The sequence below is a fragment of the Mobula hypostoma genome, chromosome 2, assembly GCF_963921235.1.
Source record: "Mobula hypostoma chromosome 2, sMobHyp1.1, whole genome shotgun sequence".
In the NCBI taxonomy this organism is placed as follows: Eukaryota; Metazoa; Chordata; class Chondrichthyes; order Myliobatiformes; family Myliobatidae; genus Mobula; species Mobula hypostoma.
In genome coordinates, this window is record NC_086098.1 from 221,943,434 (window position 1) to 221,966,866 (window position 23,433).

General features: G+C 40.6%; 1 protein-coding gene across 5 annotated transcripts in view; it reads left to right on the forward strand.

The window, feature by feature from the left end:
* Positions 1-23,433, forward strand: part of LOC134342867 (solute carrier family 12 member 5-like) — a 1,196,244-nt gene that overhangs the window by 828,636 nt on the left and 344,175 nt on the right. For all 5 annotated transcript variants that reach the window (XM_063041525.1, XM_063041526.1, XM_063041527.1 and 2 more), the window contains exon 2: positions 23,110-23,204. In XM_063041525.1, coding sequence (XP_062897595.1) covers positions 23,110-23,204 — 95 coding nt within the window. The remainder of the gene's footprint in view (positions 1-23,109; positions 23,205-23,433) is intronic.

The window sequence follows — 23,433 nt, forward strand, 5'->3', positions numbered from 1 at the left end:
TACCTGCACTGCACTTTCTCTGGAGCTGTTACACATTATTCTGCATTGTTATTTCGAACATAGACCATAGAACAACACACCACCATGCTGTTTTAAGTTGTTTTACTGCAACGTGTGATACAGGTACATGTGATAATAGTATACCAATACCAAATTGTCAGCTATATTATTTTCCTACTGAAGAATAATTGGCATGCTTTGTGAGATGCAGGGGAACGTCCCATTTCCAGCGCATTTTCTACAAGGTCATCCTGGAGTATGATGGCGTTCAGGCGTTTTTATTGTTTGCAATTTAACAAGGGCTGTGAGAATAAAAGAACCATTTGATCAAGTAAGCAATACTTGTAATGTGAAAGCGGTTTGCTTAAGTCGTCCTGTAATTCAGTGCAACAGAACATGTAATTTTCAATGTAACTTTAGAAAATTGTTATTTAAGCAATGGATCTGTTCCATCAACTGCTTGTCAAGGATGACTGTAGATTATACATTAACCAGCAGGATGTTGCTCTATTTCGAAGGACTTTTTGGAAAAATACGACAGATCTATGCTTTATGTGTTTCTTTGTCTGTAAACCTATGATTAGAAAGATGAAGAACTTGTTCTGCTGCTTTTCAAGGAGACAAATTCCTATAGTTTTAAAATCAGAATTATAGAGAGATGACAAAGTAATTGCACATCATGGATATTGAGCACTACAGTTCAGTGCAGAGATTTTAATATCTAGAGACCCCTTTCTTTCACCAAGATACTATCAACTGCCTCTCAGTATGGGTCCAGAGTTAAGACTGATTGATTAAGTGTGAGCTGTAAATATATTTATTCCACATTTTATACCTTATTTGATGTGATGCACCAAAATATTTCACTCTGTGTTTCGATGTACATGTACCAAATAAAGCTATTCTTTTCATGTTATATTGTAGTCTTAAACTAATCACTTTACATACAACATAGAACATTACAGCACAGTACAGGGCCTTTGACCCATGATGTTGTGCCGACTTTTTAACCTAGAGGACCATTCCCTCCTACATAACCCTCCATCTTTAATCATCTACGTGCCTATCTAAGAGTTTCTTAAGTGTCCCTAATGTATCTGCCGCTACCACCTCCCCTGGGCAGGGCATTTCATGGGCCCACCACTCTGTTTAAAGTACTTACCTCTGACATCCCCCTTATACTTTCCTCCAACTACCACATGCCCCTTTGCATCAGCCATTTCCACTCTGGGAAAAAGTCCCCGACTGTCCACTCTGTCTGTGCCTTTTATCAACTTGTACACCTCCATCGAGTCACCTCTCACCCTCCTTCGCTCCCAAGAGAAAAGCCCTAGTTTGCTCAACCTATCCTCATAAACCATGCCCTCTAATCCAAGCAGCATACTGGTAAATCTCTCCTGCTCCGCAAATGCAGATAAATCTGAACTCGTGTGATTTCATGTTTTAAGGACTCAGTGGTACTGCACGTCCAATATCGTCACGATAGCTACTTCTACAGTTATGGGGATATAAAAGACAAAGTGTTCCCATTGTAGAGTTTTGAGTTATGAAAATTAGCAAACAGAAATTAGATAATGGCCAGGTTGTGACTGTGTAGTGAGGCAAGCACTTTTCAACACATTTTCAAAATGTGCAGGAAATCTTTTTGGTTCACTGGCAGGAGGTTAAGTCTCAATTTAGGCTTGTCTGAAGGACAGCACTTCACTCAGTTCAGCACACACCAAAGTGTCAGACGTACATCTCTGGAGAGGGGCTCAAACCTGTAACCCGTTAATCAGAGATTACTCAGCAAGGCCAGATCAGTCTACCTAGTCCTCTATCAGAGGGAGTTGCACATTTACGATCTTTGAAGGCAAGGTAATATTTTCTGTAGGAAATATAAGGCACCTGTGATTTAAAAGGCATCTTCCTTGAATTGAGGAATGGTCCCAGCCCGAAATGTCGACTGTTTACTCTTTTCCATAGATGCTGTCTGACCTACTGAGTTCCTCCACCATTTTTCGTGTGCTGCTTTGGATTTCCAGCATCTGCAGATTTTCTTGTGTTGTTATTTAAAAACGTTTTCTTTATCTTAAATACAAGACTTAGTAAATCGCAGTTTGTGATCACTCGTGTCGAGTATGATGCTCTCCCAAGAAGCTGTCTATTGGTGGGTCTTTAGGTGGTTGTATATGTCAATCTGGGAACTACATATACAGGATGTTAGGGTGTATTGTCTTAATGGAGAATGCTTGCATGACTTTTTTATTAACGTGGTGAGGCAGATGATGTTACTCCCAAGATCGCAGGAACTCACAGGACTTTCCATCATGACAAGGTGATGATCCTCGGACATGGGAAATGTTCCAAGGACAAAAGCTGTTAGCTGGCAGGACTATAACCCCAAATGTGCTCTACGACCCATGTTTCAAAGTACCCGGACTTCATACAAAGAGTTCCTACTGCACTTTGAATTTGACAGCACCAAATTAACAAGATAATGATTAAAGAGAAACATTTAGTTTTGCACACTCAGTCACCTGCTTTATAGTCAATGAAGAGCAATTCTTTTAAAGATCAGTCACTACTGTAATAGCAGCCACTGGCACACAGTGCTAGACAGCAATGCTAGATTGCTTCAGTGAAGTTGAATGATGTCCAGAGTTTAATTCTTTATTCAAGGAAATTAGAAATTTATTTATTCAAAAATTTAATTCACTGCATTATTAGCATCCACTTTTGGGGATTGGGTTTAGAGTAAATGAGAGCTTAACTTCACAGACTAACTCCAACAGTGTTGGTATTTACCTGGATTGGGAGTGTAAAACCTTAGCAGACTATTGAATCTGTTGAAAACTCACAATGAAAAGTGAAACAAGAATGATCTGGTGGAATCTAGGATCACCATGAGAGTTGTTATCCAAAGAAACAACAAATAAACTACAAAACTTTGGAATTGAAAAGAACTCAGCTTTTCCCACAGCTAACTTTTACATCTTTATTAGATAAAGGGGACTTTCCTTGTAATTAATTAATTAAAGCTTGTGAATTTGGGGAGAAATATTCATGGTAACTGTTAGCACCTGCAGGGTCTGCTCCTAAAATCTTAACTGCTTATTCCTTTCCATTGATACTGCCAGACCTGCTGAGTTCCTCCAGCATTTTGTGTGTCTGTTAGCTGTTGGCATGTTCTGATCCAAGCAGTAATGTCCAACAGCTGATCTTTGCATTAAGTGTTACCAAATAACCTTTTCCTGGTTTGGGGTCGTAATGTAGGATTAGCACAAAGTAAGTGGCTATGAAAATACGCCTCCCTGATCGAATGCTTTTGGTCATGTTGTAGATTGCAGTCTATGCTAATGCTTGCAGTCTATTCAAGAGAAATGAATACAATGCAATGAAACTTGACCTGTGCTAATTTGGAGCTTGCTTCCAATACCATTGAAGTCCAGAACTGTGTCATGAGCAAAAGTTGATTCTGGTAATTGCAATTAGTCACTGGGAAAAAACACAAAATTGTGATAGTCTTGCTGTGAGAAATCTCCACAATAGTCTTCTTTTGATTGAAGATTTGAGAAGCCAATCAGTTCAAGTGAACGCCCTACGGCAGCCACACAGTCAGCAGAGAGATGACGGAAGGCAAGTGTGAGTGGCAGAAATAGAATAGAGGAGCAGGTGAATAGAGAGAGTGGGAAAACAGAGAGAGATAAAGGGGAATTTGATTCAAGATTATTTATTGTCATTCTCCAGTAAATGAGTATAAAGGAGGACAAAATGATTGTTACTCCAAATCCAATGCAATGTAAAAACACAATAAAATTATAAACACTATGAATAAAAGCAATTCTGTTAAATACAATGTACAAGTAACTGTTGAGTGTAGTTGTATGTAGGATTAGTGGATATACATAGACTACTTGCATGTACATATAGTGATACAAGGTGACTCAGACAGGAAATGATGAATTTGTTCTTGGCAAGAGGAACTCTTCTGGGTACAGTAGCAGCAGGGCAGATGAAAACACGTTAGGACAGTGACAGTGTTGGTATTTGTATGAGGTACAGAAAGTAGCAGTGCATGAAGGGATGAAGGATGTAGGGGGATGAAAACTGATTGGGGTGAATCAGATAAAAAAGGGTTAAGTAGCAGTGTTGTGGAAATGGAACTGCCCAAGGCCCAGACTCATGGCGTGACCTGATGAGGCTACCTGCAATATTTGAGCCACATCAAACAATCGAGCAGTGGATCCACACAGAGACATGGTAATTATGGTCATGACTGTGTTAGAGCGGGTTTTTTTGGGGTAGATGATTTGTTTACACTTAAATGACTTTGGCCACCGGACTTCTATTTTAACTGTTTGACAATGCGCTTCCTAAAAAGGCGTGAATACCAGATGCTTCTGGCACCGTAGTTTGACCTGATGCTGTAGTTTTGAAGACAGTTTTATCTATACATTATAAATATTAATTATCTTCTATGTTAGCACAGGAAATGCCAAATAAATGTATCGTAGACTTAACTTACATTCCTAAAGGCTGTGGATACCAACCCAGACATGTTGGCACCGGAAGGAAAGGATGGTGTGATATTTTGTATGTAGCTTCAATAGGAAGCATTGTCTATGCATTGTCTATAGCTTTTTAAGTAGCGATTGCCTTTGTGTTTAGCATATAAATATCGAGCCCACATTGGGCTAGCAGGTCTTTCTGCGGAAAGTGTCTCCGACCGTAAGATGCCTGCTGTACCTTCTTGTGTCGAATAAAGAAGCTGCTTTGTATCTACCAGTGACTCTGTCTCTCTGGTGATTTTCATCCACACTACAACAACTGTGTGCCCACAGAAGGACAGAAAGTGGAGGAGCCAGTGAAAATAAAACCAAAAACAACGCCCCAGTGTGCTCTCCAATTCACATGTGGCTACCAACCTCCCGGACTTTCTAGTTCTTGTTTGATGTATTGTCCACAACAAATACCAACATTCAAAGCCTTTTGATTCAGTATCTGTCAGTAAGTCAGAAATATAATTCATGATGATCACTTTATTGCCTATGCAAATTAGGGTGGGAAGATTCCAGGGTTTTACAGTGAATGGTGTCCGTCCTCAAGTAGGAATTTATTAGGAAATTGAATCAGAATCAGAAACAGGTTTAATAACAACAGCGTATGTTGTGAAATTTGTTATCTTTATGGCAGCAGTGCAATGAAATACATAAATAAATATAGAGAACATAAACTGAGTTACTATATATATATGTCTTTTAAATAGTTGAGTTAAAATAAGCAGTGCAAGAAAACAGAAATAAAAGAGTAGTGAGGTCGCGTTCATGGGTTCATTGTCTATCTAGGAGTCAGATGTTGGGGGGAGGAAGCTGTTCCTGAGTCATTGAGTGTGTTCCTTCAGGCTTCTGTACCTCCTCCCTGACTGGAAACAGTGTGAAGAGGACATATCCTAGGTGATGGGGAATCCTTAATGATAGACCCCTCCTTCCTAAGGCACCGCTCCTTGAAAATGTCCTGCATACTACGGAAGCTAGTACCCACATGGAGCTGACTAATTTTACAAGTTTCTGCAATTTATTTCAATTATGTGTAGTATCAACCCACCCACGCCCATACCAGATGGTGATGCAGCTGGACAGAATACTCTCCAAGGTAGTTTGGTAGAAGTTTTCAAGCGTCTTAGTTGACAAACCGAATCTCCTCAAACTACTAGTAAAATATAGTCCTAGGGAGATTCACAGTTCAAAGTAAAATTTATTAACAAAGTACATACATGTCACCACATACAATCCTGAGACTTCATTCCCAGTGATTCTCAGCAAATCTATAGAGTAGTAACTATAAGCAGGATCAATAGAAGAGAAAGAGCACAGAATACAACAAACTGAGCAAACACAAATATAAATAAATCAAATAATGAGAATGTGAAACAACAAGGTAAAGAGTTCTTAAAGTGAGATAATTAGTTGCGGGAACATCTCAATAGGTGAGTGCAGTTATCCTCTTTTGTTCAAGAGTCTGATGGCTGAGGGGTAGTAACTGTTCTTGAACCTGGTAGTGCAAGTCCTGAGGTACTTGTCCCTTCTACCTGATGGCAGCAGCAAGGAAAGAGCATGGCCTGGCTGGTGAGGATCTTAGATGATGGATGCTGCTTTCCTATAGCATCGTTTCATGTAGATGTGCTCAGTAGTTGGAAGGGCATTACCTGTGACATACAGGACTGAATCCACTACCTTTTGTAGGATTTTCTGCTCAAAGGCATTGGTGTTCCCATATTGGCCATTAAACAGCCAGTCAGTACACATCTATAGAAGTCTGGCAAGGTTTTTGATGTCATACTGGATCTCCGCAGACTCCTAAGGAAGTAGAGGTGCTGTCGTGCTTTCTTTGCAAGTACATTTTTATGATGGGTCCAGGACAGATCCTCTGAGACAGCAACACACTGGAATTTAAAGTTATTGACCCTCTCACTGAGTGTGTGTGCACCTACCACCAACTGGCCACTTTTCTGAGACTTCTTACTCTCCCCACATTCTCACTGGTGGAAGACTTTGTCAAATTCTGCAAGCTGAATCATCTGTGGCTCAACATCAGTAAGACAAAGAAGATAGTGATGGACTTTAGGAAGACTAAGCCTGCATTGCTCCCTGTTACTATCGATGGTGAGGATGTGGATGTGGTGAGGACATGCAAGTAGCTGGGGGTGCACCTGGATGACAGACGAGTGGAGCACCAACACAGAGGCTGTGTACAAGAAGGGCCAGAGTCGCCTCTACTTGCTGAGGAGACTGAGGTCCTTTGAAGTCTGCAGACCTCTCCTTCACATGTTCTACCAGTCTGTTGTCACCAGTACTATGCAGTTGTGTGCTGGGGCAATGGCATCAACATGGGTGATGCCAAAAAGCTCAATAAACTGATTAGAAAGGCTGGTTCTGTTATAGGAGTCAAACTGCACACACTGGAGGCTTTGGTAGAACAAAGTACCCTACGGAAAATCCTGTCAATTCTGGACAATGTTCCTCACCCTCTGCATGCAACCTTGGCTGAACAGAGGAGCACTTTTAGTGATAGAGTAAGAAAAGTGCGCTGCTCCAAAAAGCACTATATGGGGCCATTCTTACCTTTGGCCATTCAGTTCTCTAATCAGTCAGCCTGTAGCCAGGGAAGTGATGACCCCCTCCTGTTAAACTGTTTGCGGTAACTTATTTTTTTCATTTTTTTCTTACTTCTAATATTTGTATATCTGTGCACTTGTAATGCTACTGTGACACTGTAATTTCCTTTGGAATCAATAAAGTATTTATCCATTTGACTTCCCCCAGATTCTACCATTCACCTAAACATGAAAAAACAGAATATTTTATTATAGTATTGTGTGGTCTGTATTGTTATTTGCAGTGATCTACCAGTCGGACATGATTATAAAAGAAAGGGTTTCAAACAAATTGAGCTGCAGAATTAGCATTAAGTAACCTCAGAACTCTATTGAATGGTGGAGCAGGCTAAAGGGATGAAATTACCTTCTCCTGTACCTGCGTTCAGCAGTCTAAAAATGGACTGGCAATAGGAAATGACAGCTCTTCACTGGGAAAATTTGACACCTATCCACTTGAGAGTGTGACTGAAAATTACTTCGGTCAGAACAACAAGTGAAAGGAGATGAGGTGAACTTCGGTGAAAACCTTCCACTTGTTAAGAACTTGAGCCAAAAGTCACTGGGACACATTTGGCAGAATTAAACTCCTTAATTTTTGATCTTCTCTGAATTTTTAAAATGCAGAATGATGTTGGCTATAGTTGTGGTAAATGCTGTCCTCCCGCACCCACTCCCCAATTCACAGACACGTTCTCATCCTTTACATCTTTTATTGCTGCTGTTTCACATATTTATTCTCTCTCATTTTAACAGTGCCAGTGACATTATACTGCTTTGTATAAACATGCACTTTGCACTTTATGTCAAGCCGTCGACCTTCAGGCCATGCCTCACAGGGACTTGTGCAAACATTTTTTTGAGCTGGATTCTAACTATATGTGCTGTGTGTGACTATATGGACTGTGTTTTGCATCTTGGCCTCGGAGGAATGTTGTTTTGTTTAGCTGTATACATGTGTATGGCTGAATGACAATAACTTGAACTTGAGAGATGCAGGTCTGCCTAATCCTAACATAAAGGCAATGGTCTGATGGGGGAAGCCCGAAAAGAAAGAAGATCTGGGAAGGAGGTTAGGTAAAAAATGCTGATATGAATATTCTGAGGCACAAAGAGTGAGGACATTGGAGAATACTCTTTCTTTGTCCTCATAGTGTTGCATCTTTTTTTTTAGCAGTTTGTGCTTAAAATAGCATTACGAACCATTGCTGTGAGGTTAGTAACAGCTGTTACTCTGCTCACAGAGAGTAATGCCAGCGTGATCTTTAATGCAGCTGCTGAGTGGAAGGCTTCCAGTTGAAACACGGGCTGAGTTCATTTCCAGCAGGGAGCTGGCAGGGGGTCTTCCAGTCCGTGTACTAACTTCCCAGCATCATGTTTGACAGTGCTCAGGGGAAGGTAGTCAGTAATAGGCCACTGGCAAGCAAACTACAGCAGCAAGACAATCAAGTGGAAGTTTAACCCCTCCTTGCTCATCAGAATCAATATTACCAGCATCATTGACCTGACATGTTAACTCCTTTTCCTGCTATGCAACTGCTGTGTGAGATGCTACATTCCTCCAGCACACTCTATTTTAATTTTAGGGCAAAATAACCTTTGATTCTTGTACTGTAATCTTATTTGCAATTTAATAAATAGACTCTGTGAGGCAATGTATTTATAATATCAAAGTTAAAGCCCAGATTAGCTCTTTACTGCATGCAATATTGGTGGGGCTGGTTGAAAAGGGCATTCTTGGTGCCTTCTCATCCCCAACATGTTAGTTTATTTGACTTCAGGCACAGGACCTTTTTGAAAGAGCTGATTATTGACTACTGGAGAAAGAGGCCGGGGGTCCATGAGCCAGTCCTCATAAGGAGATTGGAAATGGGAGGGTCAGTAACTTTAAATTTCTTGCCATTACCATATCAGAGGGCCTGTTCTTGGTCCAGCGCACAAGTGCCATCACAAAAGAAGGCATGACAGTGCCTCTACTTTCTTAGAAGTTTGTGTGGATTTGGCATGTCATCTAAAACTTTGACTAACTTCTATAGATGCACAGTGGAGAATATCCTGACTGGTATGCAAACATCAATGCCCAGGAATAGAAAATCTTCCAAACATATTGGATACAACTCAGTTCATTATAGGCAAAGTCCTCCCCATCTTTGATCACACTTACAAGGAACGTTGCCACAGGAAAGCAGTGTACATCATCAAGGACCCCCATCATCTTAGCCATACTCTCTTCTCATTACTACCACTGGGCCAGAGATACAGGAGCCGTAAGGTCCCACGCCACCAGGTTCAGGAACAGTTATTACTCTACAGTCAGCAGGTTCCTGAACCATTGTGGATAACTTCCTTCACCTCATCCCTGAACTGATTCCACAGCTTACAGACTCACCGTCGAGGATTCTACAACTCATGCTCTCAGTATTATTTATTTACTTTTTCATGATTTTTCTTCTTTTGTACATTGGTTGCTTGTCAGTCTTTGTTATTTGTAGTTCTTCGCGAAATTTTATTGTATTTCTTTATTTTCCTGTAAGTGACTGCAAGAAAATGAATATCAAGGTAATGTATGGTGATAGATACATACCTTGATAGTAAATTTACTTTGAAACAAATGGAGGCCCTGTTTGCCAAGCAGCCTGGAGAGGTGCACCATCATACAGAAACTCTGCCATGCGATACTTCTCATTGGCATTGTAAAGTCAGTGTTAACATGAGGATACACTGTAAAAGTCATCCAGTGATGGAGTAATAGGGGCAGTTTGAGAGACAGATAAAGAATGTAAGCTGTGGAATGTGATTGGTTAGAGAGTGAGAATACAAAGGAAAATAAAAGTTGAGAAGAGCACAGATGTTGGATACAAAGAGTGAGCCAAGCCGTGCCGATGGAGACCGAACCAACCACTGGCGTACTGCAGAAAGGCCAGTCCTGATATAGACCATGCTGTAGAATTTGATATTGGGTGTGGAAGTCTAAAATGCCCAGAAAGGAGATGAGGTGCTATTCCTTGTACTGACACTGAACGTCATGATACCAACACAGGCTAGTAGGACTTTATTTTAATTTTTGTAACTTAGAGATACAACATGATAAAAGGTCGCTCTGGCCCAAAGAGCCCCTGCCACACAATTACACCCATGTGACCAATTAGCCTGCTGACCCCTGCAGCTTTGGAATGTGGGGGGAAGCTGAAGCACCCAGAGGAATCCCACACAGCCTTGGGAGGAACGTAGCAACACCTGTGGACAGCTGCGGAACTGAATTGAACCTGGGTTGCTAACACTGTCATTGCTAATTGCAATGCGACCATGCTGCCCCTCAGTGTCTTGGCCAGAGTGCAAAGGAGAGTTCAAGGGAGCTCAAGTGTGGACTAAACTCAGGTGCTCCACAAAGCAGTCTGTCAAGCAGGGTGGGAAGAAGTATTTTCAAGACTTTCCACAGATGTTGCCTGACCTGCTGAATGTTTATGATATTGTTAACAGCACTTGTACTTTTTTGACGTTTACAAGTACAAAGTCACTAGGCCACTCTTAACCTACTTATGCACGCACTCAGTGCTCACAACCTCGAGATGGTGTTTGTCGAATGAGTGCCAATTGTCAGAGTGCAGTTCATCAGTGACGACAGTGTCATTGATGACTGCTGGAGGTTCCACTGTTTAAAAGCAATCAGGAACAGAGAACAGCACCTCACTTTCACACATGTACTGTCATATTTGGAAACCTACGTAGATATAATGACAGACTTGGAATGTGAATCTGTCATTTTTGCAGAATTCACTTCTACATTGCAACACCAATTCTTGGAGGTACATTACATAATTAACCGTTGGTGCGGAAGTTTGGGATGAGTTGCAAATGCTGGAAGATATACACAAAAGCCGTGATGGGCGAGATTTGGAAGGAATGGTACTTAGGTGGGGGTTAAGGTCACAGCCAAATGGGTTGCTTGGTCATGGATATGCTGAGTGTCTCATCTATGGCTGGAGATGTAGTCATCAAAGTAACTGGAGAATATTCAGTCATACTTGTAGATTGTGGAAAGAATTAGGAAGTGAGTTGCCCTCTACATGTGAGCCTACCTTTTCTTACAGCCACTGTAGCTCTGTGTCTAGTCGACGTAAGTCTGCATTGACGGCCATTTTTGGGATGTTGATTCCCACTGATAAATCTTATGCAGCTCAAGGGGTGCTTTGATATAATAGAGAATGGAGATTATCTAACTGTTTCAATTGGGGTGCAAACATTTTCGTATTGTATGAAATACTTGCCTGGAGGGCATATTTTAATCTAACGTTATAACTAAAAGTGTGCTGCAATTCAAAGATATTAGCTTCAAAAATATAAGTATGAACTTGGGAGATGCACATTCATGAAGACTACCAAAGGCACCTTCAACTGTTGGGAGAATGCACAATCAACCAAGGATTCAAAAATGGCATTGAACTTGAAGACTATCAAAGGGTACTGTTATGAATTGCACACCATCTAGTTTTGTCTGCTGTCTTGTATATTTATTGTGTCTGCTTAACAAGTTGTCAGAAGATAAGCCCATAAGCCATTTCCATCCCACTGCTATTAAACCAGCATTGTTGGCTGATGTTCCTGCATTTTCATTTTTGATCCTTATAAATGAAAGAGGAAAGGCAATAAAATATTAATAAATAAGGGATACATCAGTATGACTGTCCACTTAGTCAATATCAATTTATTTAGAGATCTACATGCAGTAAAGGTCGTAACAGAATAGACACAGCCAGCACTGCAAAGAGGCATGCAGTCCAAATGTAAATATGAGGCACTTTCATTATTATTAATACAATCATTTTCTATGACAGAGAATCAATATATTCCATTCATTTTGCATGCAGCACACTGCACTGTGTACTCAGCCTGATTACAGAAGGTTAAATAAAATGGTAGTTGATCTGATTTATAAAAACTTATTACCTGTGCTAGCACAGTAAAACAAAATGACAATGCTCTTCACAGCCTCATTGATTTATTAAAATCTCTTTCAAGTTGAAAGGGGAATTGTTAATGAATGCTGACTTGATTCACTAATATGTCTAATTTTACTGCTCTTCCCTTCTGGTGAAGTAGGTTTGTCTAACGATGTAAACACAAGCAATGCTGCAGATGCTGGATATCTTGAGCAACACACACTAAATGCCGGCGGAATTCAGCAGGTCGGGCAAAATCTATAGAGAGGAATAAACAGTTGATGCTCCAGACCAACCCCCTTCATCAGGGCTAGAAAGGAGGGCAAAGCGGCCAGAATTAGGATGTGGGGGGGGGGGGAAGAGTACAAGTTGGCAGATGATAGATGAAACCAGGTAAAGGGGAACGTAAGTGAGAGCATGAATTATGAAGCTGCAAGGGGATAGGTGGGAGAGGTAAAGGGCTGAAGAAGAAGGAACCTGATGGCAGAGGACAGTGGATCCTGGAAGAAAGGGAATGCGGAGGGCAACCAGATAGAGGTGATGGGCAGTTAAGGTTTAATTCTACTCCTAAGTCTTATGGTCTATCTGTGGAATCCCACATCAGTCCCTCAACTCTCAAGACCAGAGTAGAAACAAGTCGTCTTAATCCTGAGGGATTTCATAAGAGAGAATATATTGCTGACAGATATCATCTCAATTTCCAGAACATTTCTATCTTTTTGGTTAAGTGCGTGTCCCTAAGGCAGTCCGACATTGAGTTCAACGCCAACTGGCAACTCCTGCAACACCGCTGGTGCCAAACTGTATTGGTTTCTGCTCTTCTTCTGGATTCATCACTTTCATGGAGAGAGGGAGCCTGATACGTGGGCAACAGCCTGTTCTCCATATCATACTGCTCTGGTCTGCATATCACGTAGACAGCTGGGACACAACATCCATGGTCAATATCATAGCATGGATGGCAGGGGCATGGAGGGCTATGGTCCAGGTGCAAGTCAATGGCACTAGGCAGAATAATAGATCTGCACAGACTAGATGGGCCAAATGGCCTGTTTCTGTGCTGCAGTGCTCTATGACACTAGTGAAGTTTAAGAGACTACTAGACAGGTATATGGAGGAATCTAAGGTGGGGGCTTATATGGGAGGCAGGGTTTGAGGGTCGGCACAACATTGTGGGCCGAAGGGCCTGTACTGTGCTGTACTATTCTATGTTCTATGACCCTATGACTGGGATACTTCCCCTACTTCAGGGCAACATGTGATGAAACTCCCATTAATTCTGTTTCTTCAACATTCTCCAGGACATCATTCCACATCCATGCCCCAGAATGTATCTGAGTTGGTTTATCCTTTCCCACACTGAGATGCCATACTGCTCCTTAACTGAGCTATGCCCTGTGTGTGTGTGGCCTGGTGTTCTGTTTATGCTCAAGTTGATCAACTACCAAGTCCAAGATTTTTCTTGCAAAATCTCTGGCAAGAAAGTTGATCTGTATTGATCTACATTTGACCTATATTGCTTTTCCTATTTTGATTAAATTCCTATTTTGAGGTTCCTGCTGGAAAATAAAGCTAGGTATTATTTTAAGGAGAAACAAGAAAGCCTGCAAATGCTGTAAATCTGGACAACACACAAAATGCTGGAGGAACGCAGCAAGTCAGCTTGCATCTATGGAGGGAAATAATTTATCCACATTTTGCGCCAAAACTCTTCATCAGGGTCCTTACTTGTGTGTTGATTTTAAGGATTTTTTGTTGACCTTGCAAGATCGCTGGTAGGCTACTTTATTAATTCATCTGCCTAAGGTTCTCGTCAAACAAGGCAAAAGGTTTAAGTTTCTTTCTCTGACCATTTTTCATACCAGAAGATTATGGTCATGGAAAAACAATACCTTAGCTTAAACAATGCTAGAAAAAGGTGAAATGCAAAGAATTAATTCTGCACTGTGTTTGTCATTACCTTTTCAAAAAAAGCAATTTCTTAAAATGAACTCAGCTGAATGTCAAGAATTTCCATGCCATTTATTAATTTTTTTATTTGAAGCCATTGGCACAGCACCACAGTGCAACTATCTGCTACCTTACAGCACCAGATGCTCAGGTCAGCTCCTGACCATGGGTCCTCTTCATGTGGAGTTTGCATGTTCACTCTGTGACTGTGTGGGTTTCCTCTGGATTCTCCTCTTTCCTCCCACACCTCAAAGACGAGCAGGTTGCTAGGCCAATTGGCTGCTTTAAATGGCTCCTACCTTGTAGGAGATGGGAAAGTGGGGAGAATAAAATAGGATTAGTATTAATGGGGGGGCGATTGTTGGCACAGACTCTGTGAACCTAAGGGACTGTTTCCATGCTGTATGATTAAATGTTTAAATTGAATTCCATTCATTGGACCAGGTTTTGGTGCCATAGTCATAGAGTAAGATAACACAACTAGTCCATGCTGACCACAGTGTCCTCTCTGCTAGTCTATGTTGCCCACATTTAGCCCATAAGCCTTCAAGACCCTACCCTTCATGTACATATCCAAATGCCTCCTAAATATTGCAATTCTACCCACCTCAATCACTTCCACTAATAGCTCCTTACAGGTACTTGCTATCCTTTATGAAAAGTAGTCACCTCTCAGGATTTTCTTTTAATCCCCTCCCCCACTTATCTTGTACCTGTGCCCTTTAGTCTTGGATTCCCCAGCCGCAGAGAAAAGACAATGACTCTCTGCCTTATCAATATCCATATCAAGTCTCCTTGGGCATACTTTGAAACTGTTAAAACTAAAACAATGGGAGAAGCCTTTTGAGATTTGGTGGTCATTTTGCCACATTTCTGCCACTATGAATGATTTGTCTTAAACAGAAAGCCCAAAATAACTTTCAACCCAAGCTAAAACTGGATCTTCTTGATATCCCCAATATCAATAGTTACTATCTCCCACTTGTTAATAAATTTCTCTGACTCATTGAAATGGAGAAGATTATTTTTGGGCTGACTTTATTGGCTCTTTCAAGAGCTTGGTGCTATTGGCTCAGAAATTGCAGTCTGTGGGAAATCAACAGCTTCCCAGTTCCTTTGAGGATATCTACCCACAATTATCTAGTGTTTCCTGGTTTATAGACTATCCCTTTTGGAACATGATCAAGCAAACAGATTACCACACCAAAGCTATCTCATGGGCAAGAGACTAGTAGCTTAATTTAACTTTTTTAAAACATTATTCAAAATGATGCAAAGTTTCAAACATCTACATGTGATTTAAACAGAAATTGAAATCTGATAAGTAAATGATATGAAATTAATATTTTTTCATTAAAAAACTTTTATGTAGAAAAAATGAATACAATTACAATACTAAATATATAAAATTAGTTATTAGCATTCAGATAATTGGCATATCACCTTACACCCTCACTAACTTTTATAGATGATGTACCAAAGGTAGCATCCTATCCCTATCCAGATGTAGCATGGCTTGGTATGGCAACTGCTCTGTCGAAACTGCAGAGAGTTGTGATACAGCTCTATGCATTACAGAACCCAACCTCCCTTCATGGACTTTGTCTACAGTTCTCATTGCCTCAGTAAAGCAATCAACATAATTAAACACCCAACCTACCTGGGATTTCTCTTTTCTCCCCACTCGATACAAAAGCTCGAAAGCATGTAACACCATACACATTTCACATTGTTATAAATGGTCCACAAACCCATAAAATAGTCTCTTGACTTCACAATCTACCTTGTTATAGATTTATACTTTACTTTCCACCTTCTCTGTAACTGTGACACATTATTCTGCATTCTGTTGTTGTTATTCTCCTGGATAGGTACATGGAGCTTAGAAAAATAGAGGGCTGTGGGTAACCCTAGGTAATTTCTAAGGTAAGGACATGTTCGGCACAGCTTTGTGGGCCGAAAGGCCTGTATTGTGCTGTAGGTTTTCTATGTTTCTATGTTATTCCTTGCAATGCATTATTGTAATGAAATGATCTATAAGGACAATATGTAAGACAAGATTTCACTGTTCCTTGGTTTAATGCAATAACGACGCAGGCTGGGAGACCGTTTCGCTGAACACCTACGCTCTGTCTGCCAGAAGCAGGATCTCCCAGTGGCCACACATTTTAATTCCATGTCCCATTCCCATTCTGATATGGCTATCCACGGCCTCCTCTATTGTCAAGATGAAGCCACACTCAGGTTGGAGGAACAACACCTTATATCCCGTCTGGGTAACCTCCAACCTGATGGCATGAACATTGACTTCTCTAACTTCTGTTAATGCCGCCCCGCCTCCCCTCCGTACCCCATCCCTTATTTATTTATTATTATGTTTTTTTTCTTTCTCTCTCTTTTTCTCCCTCTCTCTCTCACTATAACTCCTTGCCCGTCCTCTGGGCTCCCCTCCCCCTTTCTTTCCCCCTAGGTCTCCCGTCCCATGATCCTCTCCCTTCTCCAGCCTCATATCCCTTTTGCCAATCAACTTTTCAGCTCTTAGCTCCATCCCTCCCCCTCCTGTCTTCTCCTATCATTTTGTATCTCCCCCTCCCCCTCCCACTTTCAAATCTCTTACTATCTCTTCTTTCAGTTAGTCCTGACAAAGGGTCTCGGCCCAAAACGTCGACTGTACCTCTTCCTATGAATGCTGCCTGGCCTGCTGTGTTCACCAGCATTTTTTAAAGCAGATGCAATAACTTTTGTGTTCCCAACAGTCATGTAATATAACTCCTAATTATCCTGAGGATGATTTGTGTAATAATCCAGTATTACTTGATGAAAAAGTCATGTTTAACCTACCACTGACCACTTTGGGGAAATGATGTTCTGAAAACGATGAGAACTATTTTAAGATGTGTAGCAAGGTATAAAAAAAGGAATTATTTCTCAAATGAAAATGAATAGATCAACTGTTCAGTTCTTACATTATGGGAAGGATATGGAAGCTTTTGAGGGGGTGAAGAGGAGATTTATCAGAATGCACTTGGGATTAAAGAGCATATTTTATGAGGAAAGGTTGAGTGAGCTTAGGCTTTTCTGTTTGGAGAATGAGAGGTGAAATCATAAAGGTATTTAAGATGATCAGAGACATAGATAGAGTGGACAGCCAACACCACTTACCTGGGACAGAAATGGCTGATACAAGAGGGCATCATTTTAAGGTGATTGGCAGGAAGTATAAGGGAGAAGTCAGGAATGTTTTATTTTTACACAGAAGGTGGTGGGTGCATGGAACGCACTGCCAGCGATGGTAGTAGAGGCAGAGACATTAAGGACATTTAAAAGACTCTTAGATAGGCACATGAGTAAAAGAAAAAAGGAGAGCTTTGTGGGCGGGAAGGATTAGATTGATTTTGGAGAAGAGTAAAACGTCAGCACAATATCATAGGCTGAAGGGCCTATGCTGTGTGGTACTGTTCTATGTTACTCATTGCCGTGAAAATCCAGGAGATTTTCTTGCTAATGGAAACTTATAAAAGATGAGAACAGAGGCTACAGATGTTGTGTTCAAGTGCAGGAGAACACTGGGAGTGATGCTGCCCAGTTATTACTGGCTTCACTCAGCTACATCAGCTTGGATTCACAAACGTCTAATTTACCAAAACTGGTAAACTTAGCCGATTCTGCGCAATCAGGAAACATCCATCAGGCCAAGAATCTATGATGAGAGAAAAAACTGAATTAACGTAACAAATTGAAGGTGTTTACATAAGAACTGGCCACAAATTGCAATGTTGAGTCATCTGAAATTGAATTCATTGTGGAGTTCCAGTGGTTCATCTGTGCCTGGACAGATGAGATGCTGTACCTGTGACTGGTGCTGAACTATACTTGGGTGGATTTTAAAGGGGTTCACAAATTTCACGACGCATGCCGGTGATAATAAACCTGATTCTGATTCTGATTGACGGCAGAAAGAGTAAGACATAAAATTAATAGGTAAGAATCACCCTTGCAGATTGAACAAGGGTATTTTACAAAGCAATCACATAACCTGTGTTTAGTTTTAATCATGTAGAAATCACATGATGAGCACAAAGAGCAATACACCAACCTGGAAGAAACCAAGTGAATTGCTGTTTCATTTGGAATATGTGCATGGATAACTGGATGGTAGGAGGGAAAGCAGTGAAGTCCACACTCCGAATATTGCGGTCAGTTCTGGTTACCTCATTATAGAAAGGATCTGGAAGTTTTAGAGTGGGTACAGAAGAGATTTACCAGATGTTGTCTGGATTAGAGAGCATGTATAATGAGGAAGCATTTATCTGGGTCTTTACTCATTGGAGCAAAGGAGGATGAGAGGTGCTTAAGATGATAAGAGGCATAGATTGAATAGAGAGCCAAATACATTCTCCCCAGAGTAGAAATGGCTAATACGAGATGGCATAATTTGAAGGTAATTGGAGGAAAGTATGGGGGAGGGGGGGGATGTCAGACGTGAAGTACTGTGCTATATTCTACGTTCTATAATAAGCACATCTATATTGCAGTGTGGTTTTGCCTGGTATCAATTCTACCGCGTCTTGGAAGCACTGACCTCTGGAATTCAAACATGATTGGCAATAGAGCAAAGTCTTAATATTATTAAATAGCTCAAATGTCTAACACCTCATCATTGAGAGGATGGGAGGTGTTTGGATACCAGAAATCTCCCAGCTTTCAGAAATAACTAACACCTTTAACACACACAATGCTGAGGTCAGAACTTATAATGCTGAGACACATCCTGAATAATCAGCAAGACGTCAAGTCAAAAGGCCAAATTTCATTTGAAATAAGATTATCTATTTTTTTTATTTCTGCAGCTGATGATTAAAGTAAAAACTAAACCATTTATTTATTCTGTATTTCTTCTTCATTGTCTATCATCTGGAGATATGCTGAAAGATACCACAACACGTCAAAACACTTTTCAATGTTCTTTACAAAAAGTAAAATTTGAATAAAATAAATGTTATGGAGATGGGTGAGTGCATTGCATTCCCTATGGCACAGGGCAACATTTATCATTGTTCACGTGTGCATTCCAAGATCTCAGCTACTCTTCCAATCCTTTCATTTATGCAGATCTGAGGATAGGATGTGACATTCTTGCACTAAGTATATGAACAGCTTTCCAACCAACATATCATTAAAGTCAAAGTGAGTGTTGAGTTTATTGTCCTGAGCACAAGTACGCATACTGCGTATGCACACGTACAATCAAAACTTAGTTTCAGCAGGTACAAGGCATCATATAAGATTCAAGATTCAAGATTGATTAATGTCATTTCCAGTACACAAGTACAAGGAGAACGAAATAATTGTTACTCCTGATCTGACACACCACATAAAAAACACAGTAAGTCAAAGAACACAATAATAAAGAAAACACACTAGCTTATATGCATAGATTAATTGTACAGTATGTCAATGAAGAAATGCTAGGCACAGGAGTGTCTGTACATAAGGTGAGTGACAGGAAATGATAAAGTAGTGATGGTAGGGGTGTGCAGAGGGGTGGGTTAGTGGGTGGAGATGTTGATCAGCCTTACTGCTTGAGGAAAGTAACTGTTTTTCAATCCAATGCTCCTGGCGTGGATGCTGCGTAGCTTCCTCCCTGATGGGAGTGAGACAAACAGTCCATGAGAAGTGTGGGTGTGATCTTTCATGATGTTGTTGGCCCTTTTCGGGCACCTCTCTGTATACATCTCCCTGATGGTGGGTAAGCTGGTGCTGGTGATGCATTGAGCTGTTTTGACTACCCGTTGCAGAGCCCTCTTGTCCACTGCAGTGCAGTTTCTGCATCATGCAGTGATGCAGCAAGTTCGGATGCTCTCTACTGCGCTTCTGTAGAATGGCACGAGTCTGTTTGTGCAAAGCCCATATGTGATAAAGATGTATACATGAGCGTAGATGTGCATATCAGCAGCATTCTTATAAAAACATGAATTTGGCATCATTTATGCACAACTCTTACATGAAAGAGCAAAATTATAACAAAAAGGAAAGTACATTTAGTGCAAAATGTTTGAAGTGGTCATGGTGTTGCTAAACTGTAGTGATGACAGTTTTGCAGGTTCCTTAAAGAACTGAATGGTTGAGAAGAGGTAACTGTTCTTGAACCTGGTGGAGTGGGACTTCAGGCTTCTGCACCTCCTGCATGATGGTAGCTGCAAGAGGTTAGCATGGCCCTGATAGTGGGGATCTTTGATGAGGAATATTGCTTTTTGAGGTAGTGCCTCCTATGGATGCTGCAATGGCAGGGAGAGATGGCCTGTGATGTATTGCTCTCGTTAGCTTTTCTTACATTCCTATGCCTTCGACTTGCCATGATGTGACCAGTCAGCATACTTTCAGCAGCACATCCACAGAAGTTTGAAAGCCAAACCTCTTGAGAAAGTAAAGACACTGGTGTGCCTTCCTTGTGATTGCATCTTTGTGCTGGGCCCAGGACAGGCTATCTGTGCCCAGGAATGTAAAGTTGCTGACTCTCTCCACTGCCAATCCTCTGGTGTATGTTCATCCTCCTACCCCTTACTGAAATTAGTAATCTGCTCTTTAGCTTTCCGGACATTGAGCAAAAGGTGGATGTTGCAACGTGTGGGCATTACTGGGAAGCTCAATCTTACTGTACATCTCTATTTACCTTTAAAAAGGTGCTTAGGAGCTGTCTTCTTGAACAGCTGTGGTCCTCTTTGAGACCCGTTTATGGGGCTATTGGGGAGGGAGCTCCACGATTCAAGTGCAGCAGGAATGAAGCACCGGTGACCTATTTCCAAATCAGAATAGTGTGCATTCTGGAGGTGGATTTGAGGGAGTAACATAATGCAGTTTACATGTGGTCCACATTGTAGCCACGACATGCCAGGATGTCACCTCGACAGGTGATGAAACGTCTGCTAGCTAATCGCCAAGCCCAGCAAACACCATAACATCAAACCTGATACTGGTTCCAAAGTGATTGATGAGCCTTGGGGGTGGTGGATGACATGAGGGAACAGGCTGCATGGAAATAATCGGAGGAATGGCATTACTCCGAAGACTGCAGCCTCTATGGGCTGATTGGCCTTGTTCTGTGTTGAGAGGAAATAGAAAAGAAAGCACAATCAGAGCAGTACAAGGTTTTTTTCCCGAGAAATATGCAGTTGGTTGGAACTGGTAATAATACAATATAGGAATGGAAAGGCCGCAAAGTGAATTAAAAGACATTAAACTCAGCACCTGAGGCAACATAATATTGACACAAATACGTTAAGTGGGATTGAGGTAATAAAAGCTTTCCAAATGACCTTGCAAGCATTGAGCAACCATAAATCGAGGGCACGTTTATCGGTAATATCAATGTTGTCGCTGATGTGCAACAATGAATAGCCTAGCATAATACTGCGTACATTGTCAAAGTACTGTCTGCATTATAAATATATATTGCTAGCAATAGGATCTATTAAATTTACACATGATCACATTCTAACATGGGATTTGTGGCTTTTCATTTTTCAAACAATAAAAATATTACTGAAAGAGATATAAAAACAGAAAGGGCTGGAGATTTTCAATAGGTCAGACAACATTTATGAAGAAAACTATTGTGGCAAGGTAATGGCCTTTCATCAGCGTGGCCTATGCACGTTCCTGGTGTATCAAAGGGATGCCTGAATATCTAATATGCTTGCGGTATTCAAAGCAGCAAGTTCACTTTTCTGGACAGAATTAGCTTTCCTGCAAGTTCATCACTTTCTTTTTCTCTGATGCACTTAGGATAAAATAATGTTCATAAACATGTAACATAAGATTATATATGTTGTGTATAATATTACAGACCTTCCTGTGTGGAGAGGTATTCTGACACGTTCATTATCGTTAGACACCACTTAATCTCCAGTTTGCATATGGTAATGACTGTTTACGAGTTTGTTTGTGTGCCTTCGTGGGTTATATTTTTCATGCTGTAATCAAAGAGTTAGGATTTATTCTCACAATGCTGTTCTTTCCCTAGCCTCTTAATTATGATGAATTGTACTTCATATAGCATTGGGGATAAATACAACCCAGGAACAAGATTCACACACCACACTGAGCCATAATTCACATCCCTGCAACAGCCTATTTCCTCTGCAAACATTATTGATACTAATAACATCTTCTAGCTAGGCTTCTCCAATAGTTTATGACCTGGCTTGGTTGTTCCAAGCAGTACACCTTCTAAGTTTCTCTAAGCAGGATTTACTGTATCTCCTCTGAAATAGCTTTTATGGTTCTTTACTTTCATCAACCTCCCATTCTCCCAAAACAGTCTTTGTCTCAGGGCTGACACTGCAATCACCTCCAATCCTGCACCTCAATGTGCAATTAATAGTCTTTTGAATCCAGATTAATCATTGTTCCTCCATTCGTCCATTTGTACCAAACCATTGCAAATTTATGGCCCCATTTTCTGAATTTCTCTTCCACATAATCACTTATGTTTATACATGTTCAAAAACCTCCCTGGATTTTTACATCTACCTCACTACTGAATTTTAATTCTACACCTTTTAATAAATCATCTCAGCCTACCTATCCCTTCCTACGTTACATAGTGATTAACTTCAGAAGGTCTTCGTTAGCTGGATCGTGAAGGAAGCTTTAGAACTTATGAGTACAAGGTCTTCCTTTTTCCTTCATTGCTTGTGCAATGGTTCACCACATTAGTGGCAAAATTTGAGCAGTTTCGGAATGTGATGAGGAGAAGCTTACGGTAGTTCCTTCATTCTAACTATTGTTACATTAAGCAGATTATAGCTCATTTTGGTGGCTGAACTGTTCTATTAAGTTTTCTGGGTTGATAGTAAACAATTTTAAAATGACAAATCTGCTCCCCTTGGAAAATGTAACTCTTCAATTTGGTAATCCAGTTATAAGCAAATGATGCCAAACTGGAAAGTATGAATTAGCACCTTCATGTATTTGACTTTCAGAGTCATATCTAAATATATACACATAATGGTCGGCGCATTACTTCTTTACTATATGGCCAGCTACAATCTTACCAGTGCTTCTGTTTTTATGCTTTTACAGGAGATGCAAACCCCAAGGAGAGCAGTCCTTTCATTAACAGCACTGAGGCTGAGAAAGGGAAGGAGTACGATGGAAAAAACATGGCTCTGTTCGAGGTACAGTCAAACAATTTACAAACAGCACCAAAGTCTGTCAAATGGTCGTAGTTGGACAGTTTACCAGTGAATGCATGTATCTGCAAACCATGTTAACATTAATTAATGTATACTGATTTTAACTGATCCAAGCACATGCCTGTCAATTTCTCTAAAATTTTGAACAAAATATCTGCTTTTTTATTTCTTCCACAAATATAAACAAGTAGTAAAACTTGTCTAAACTTTC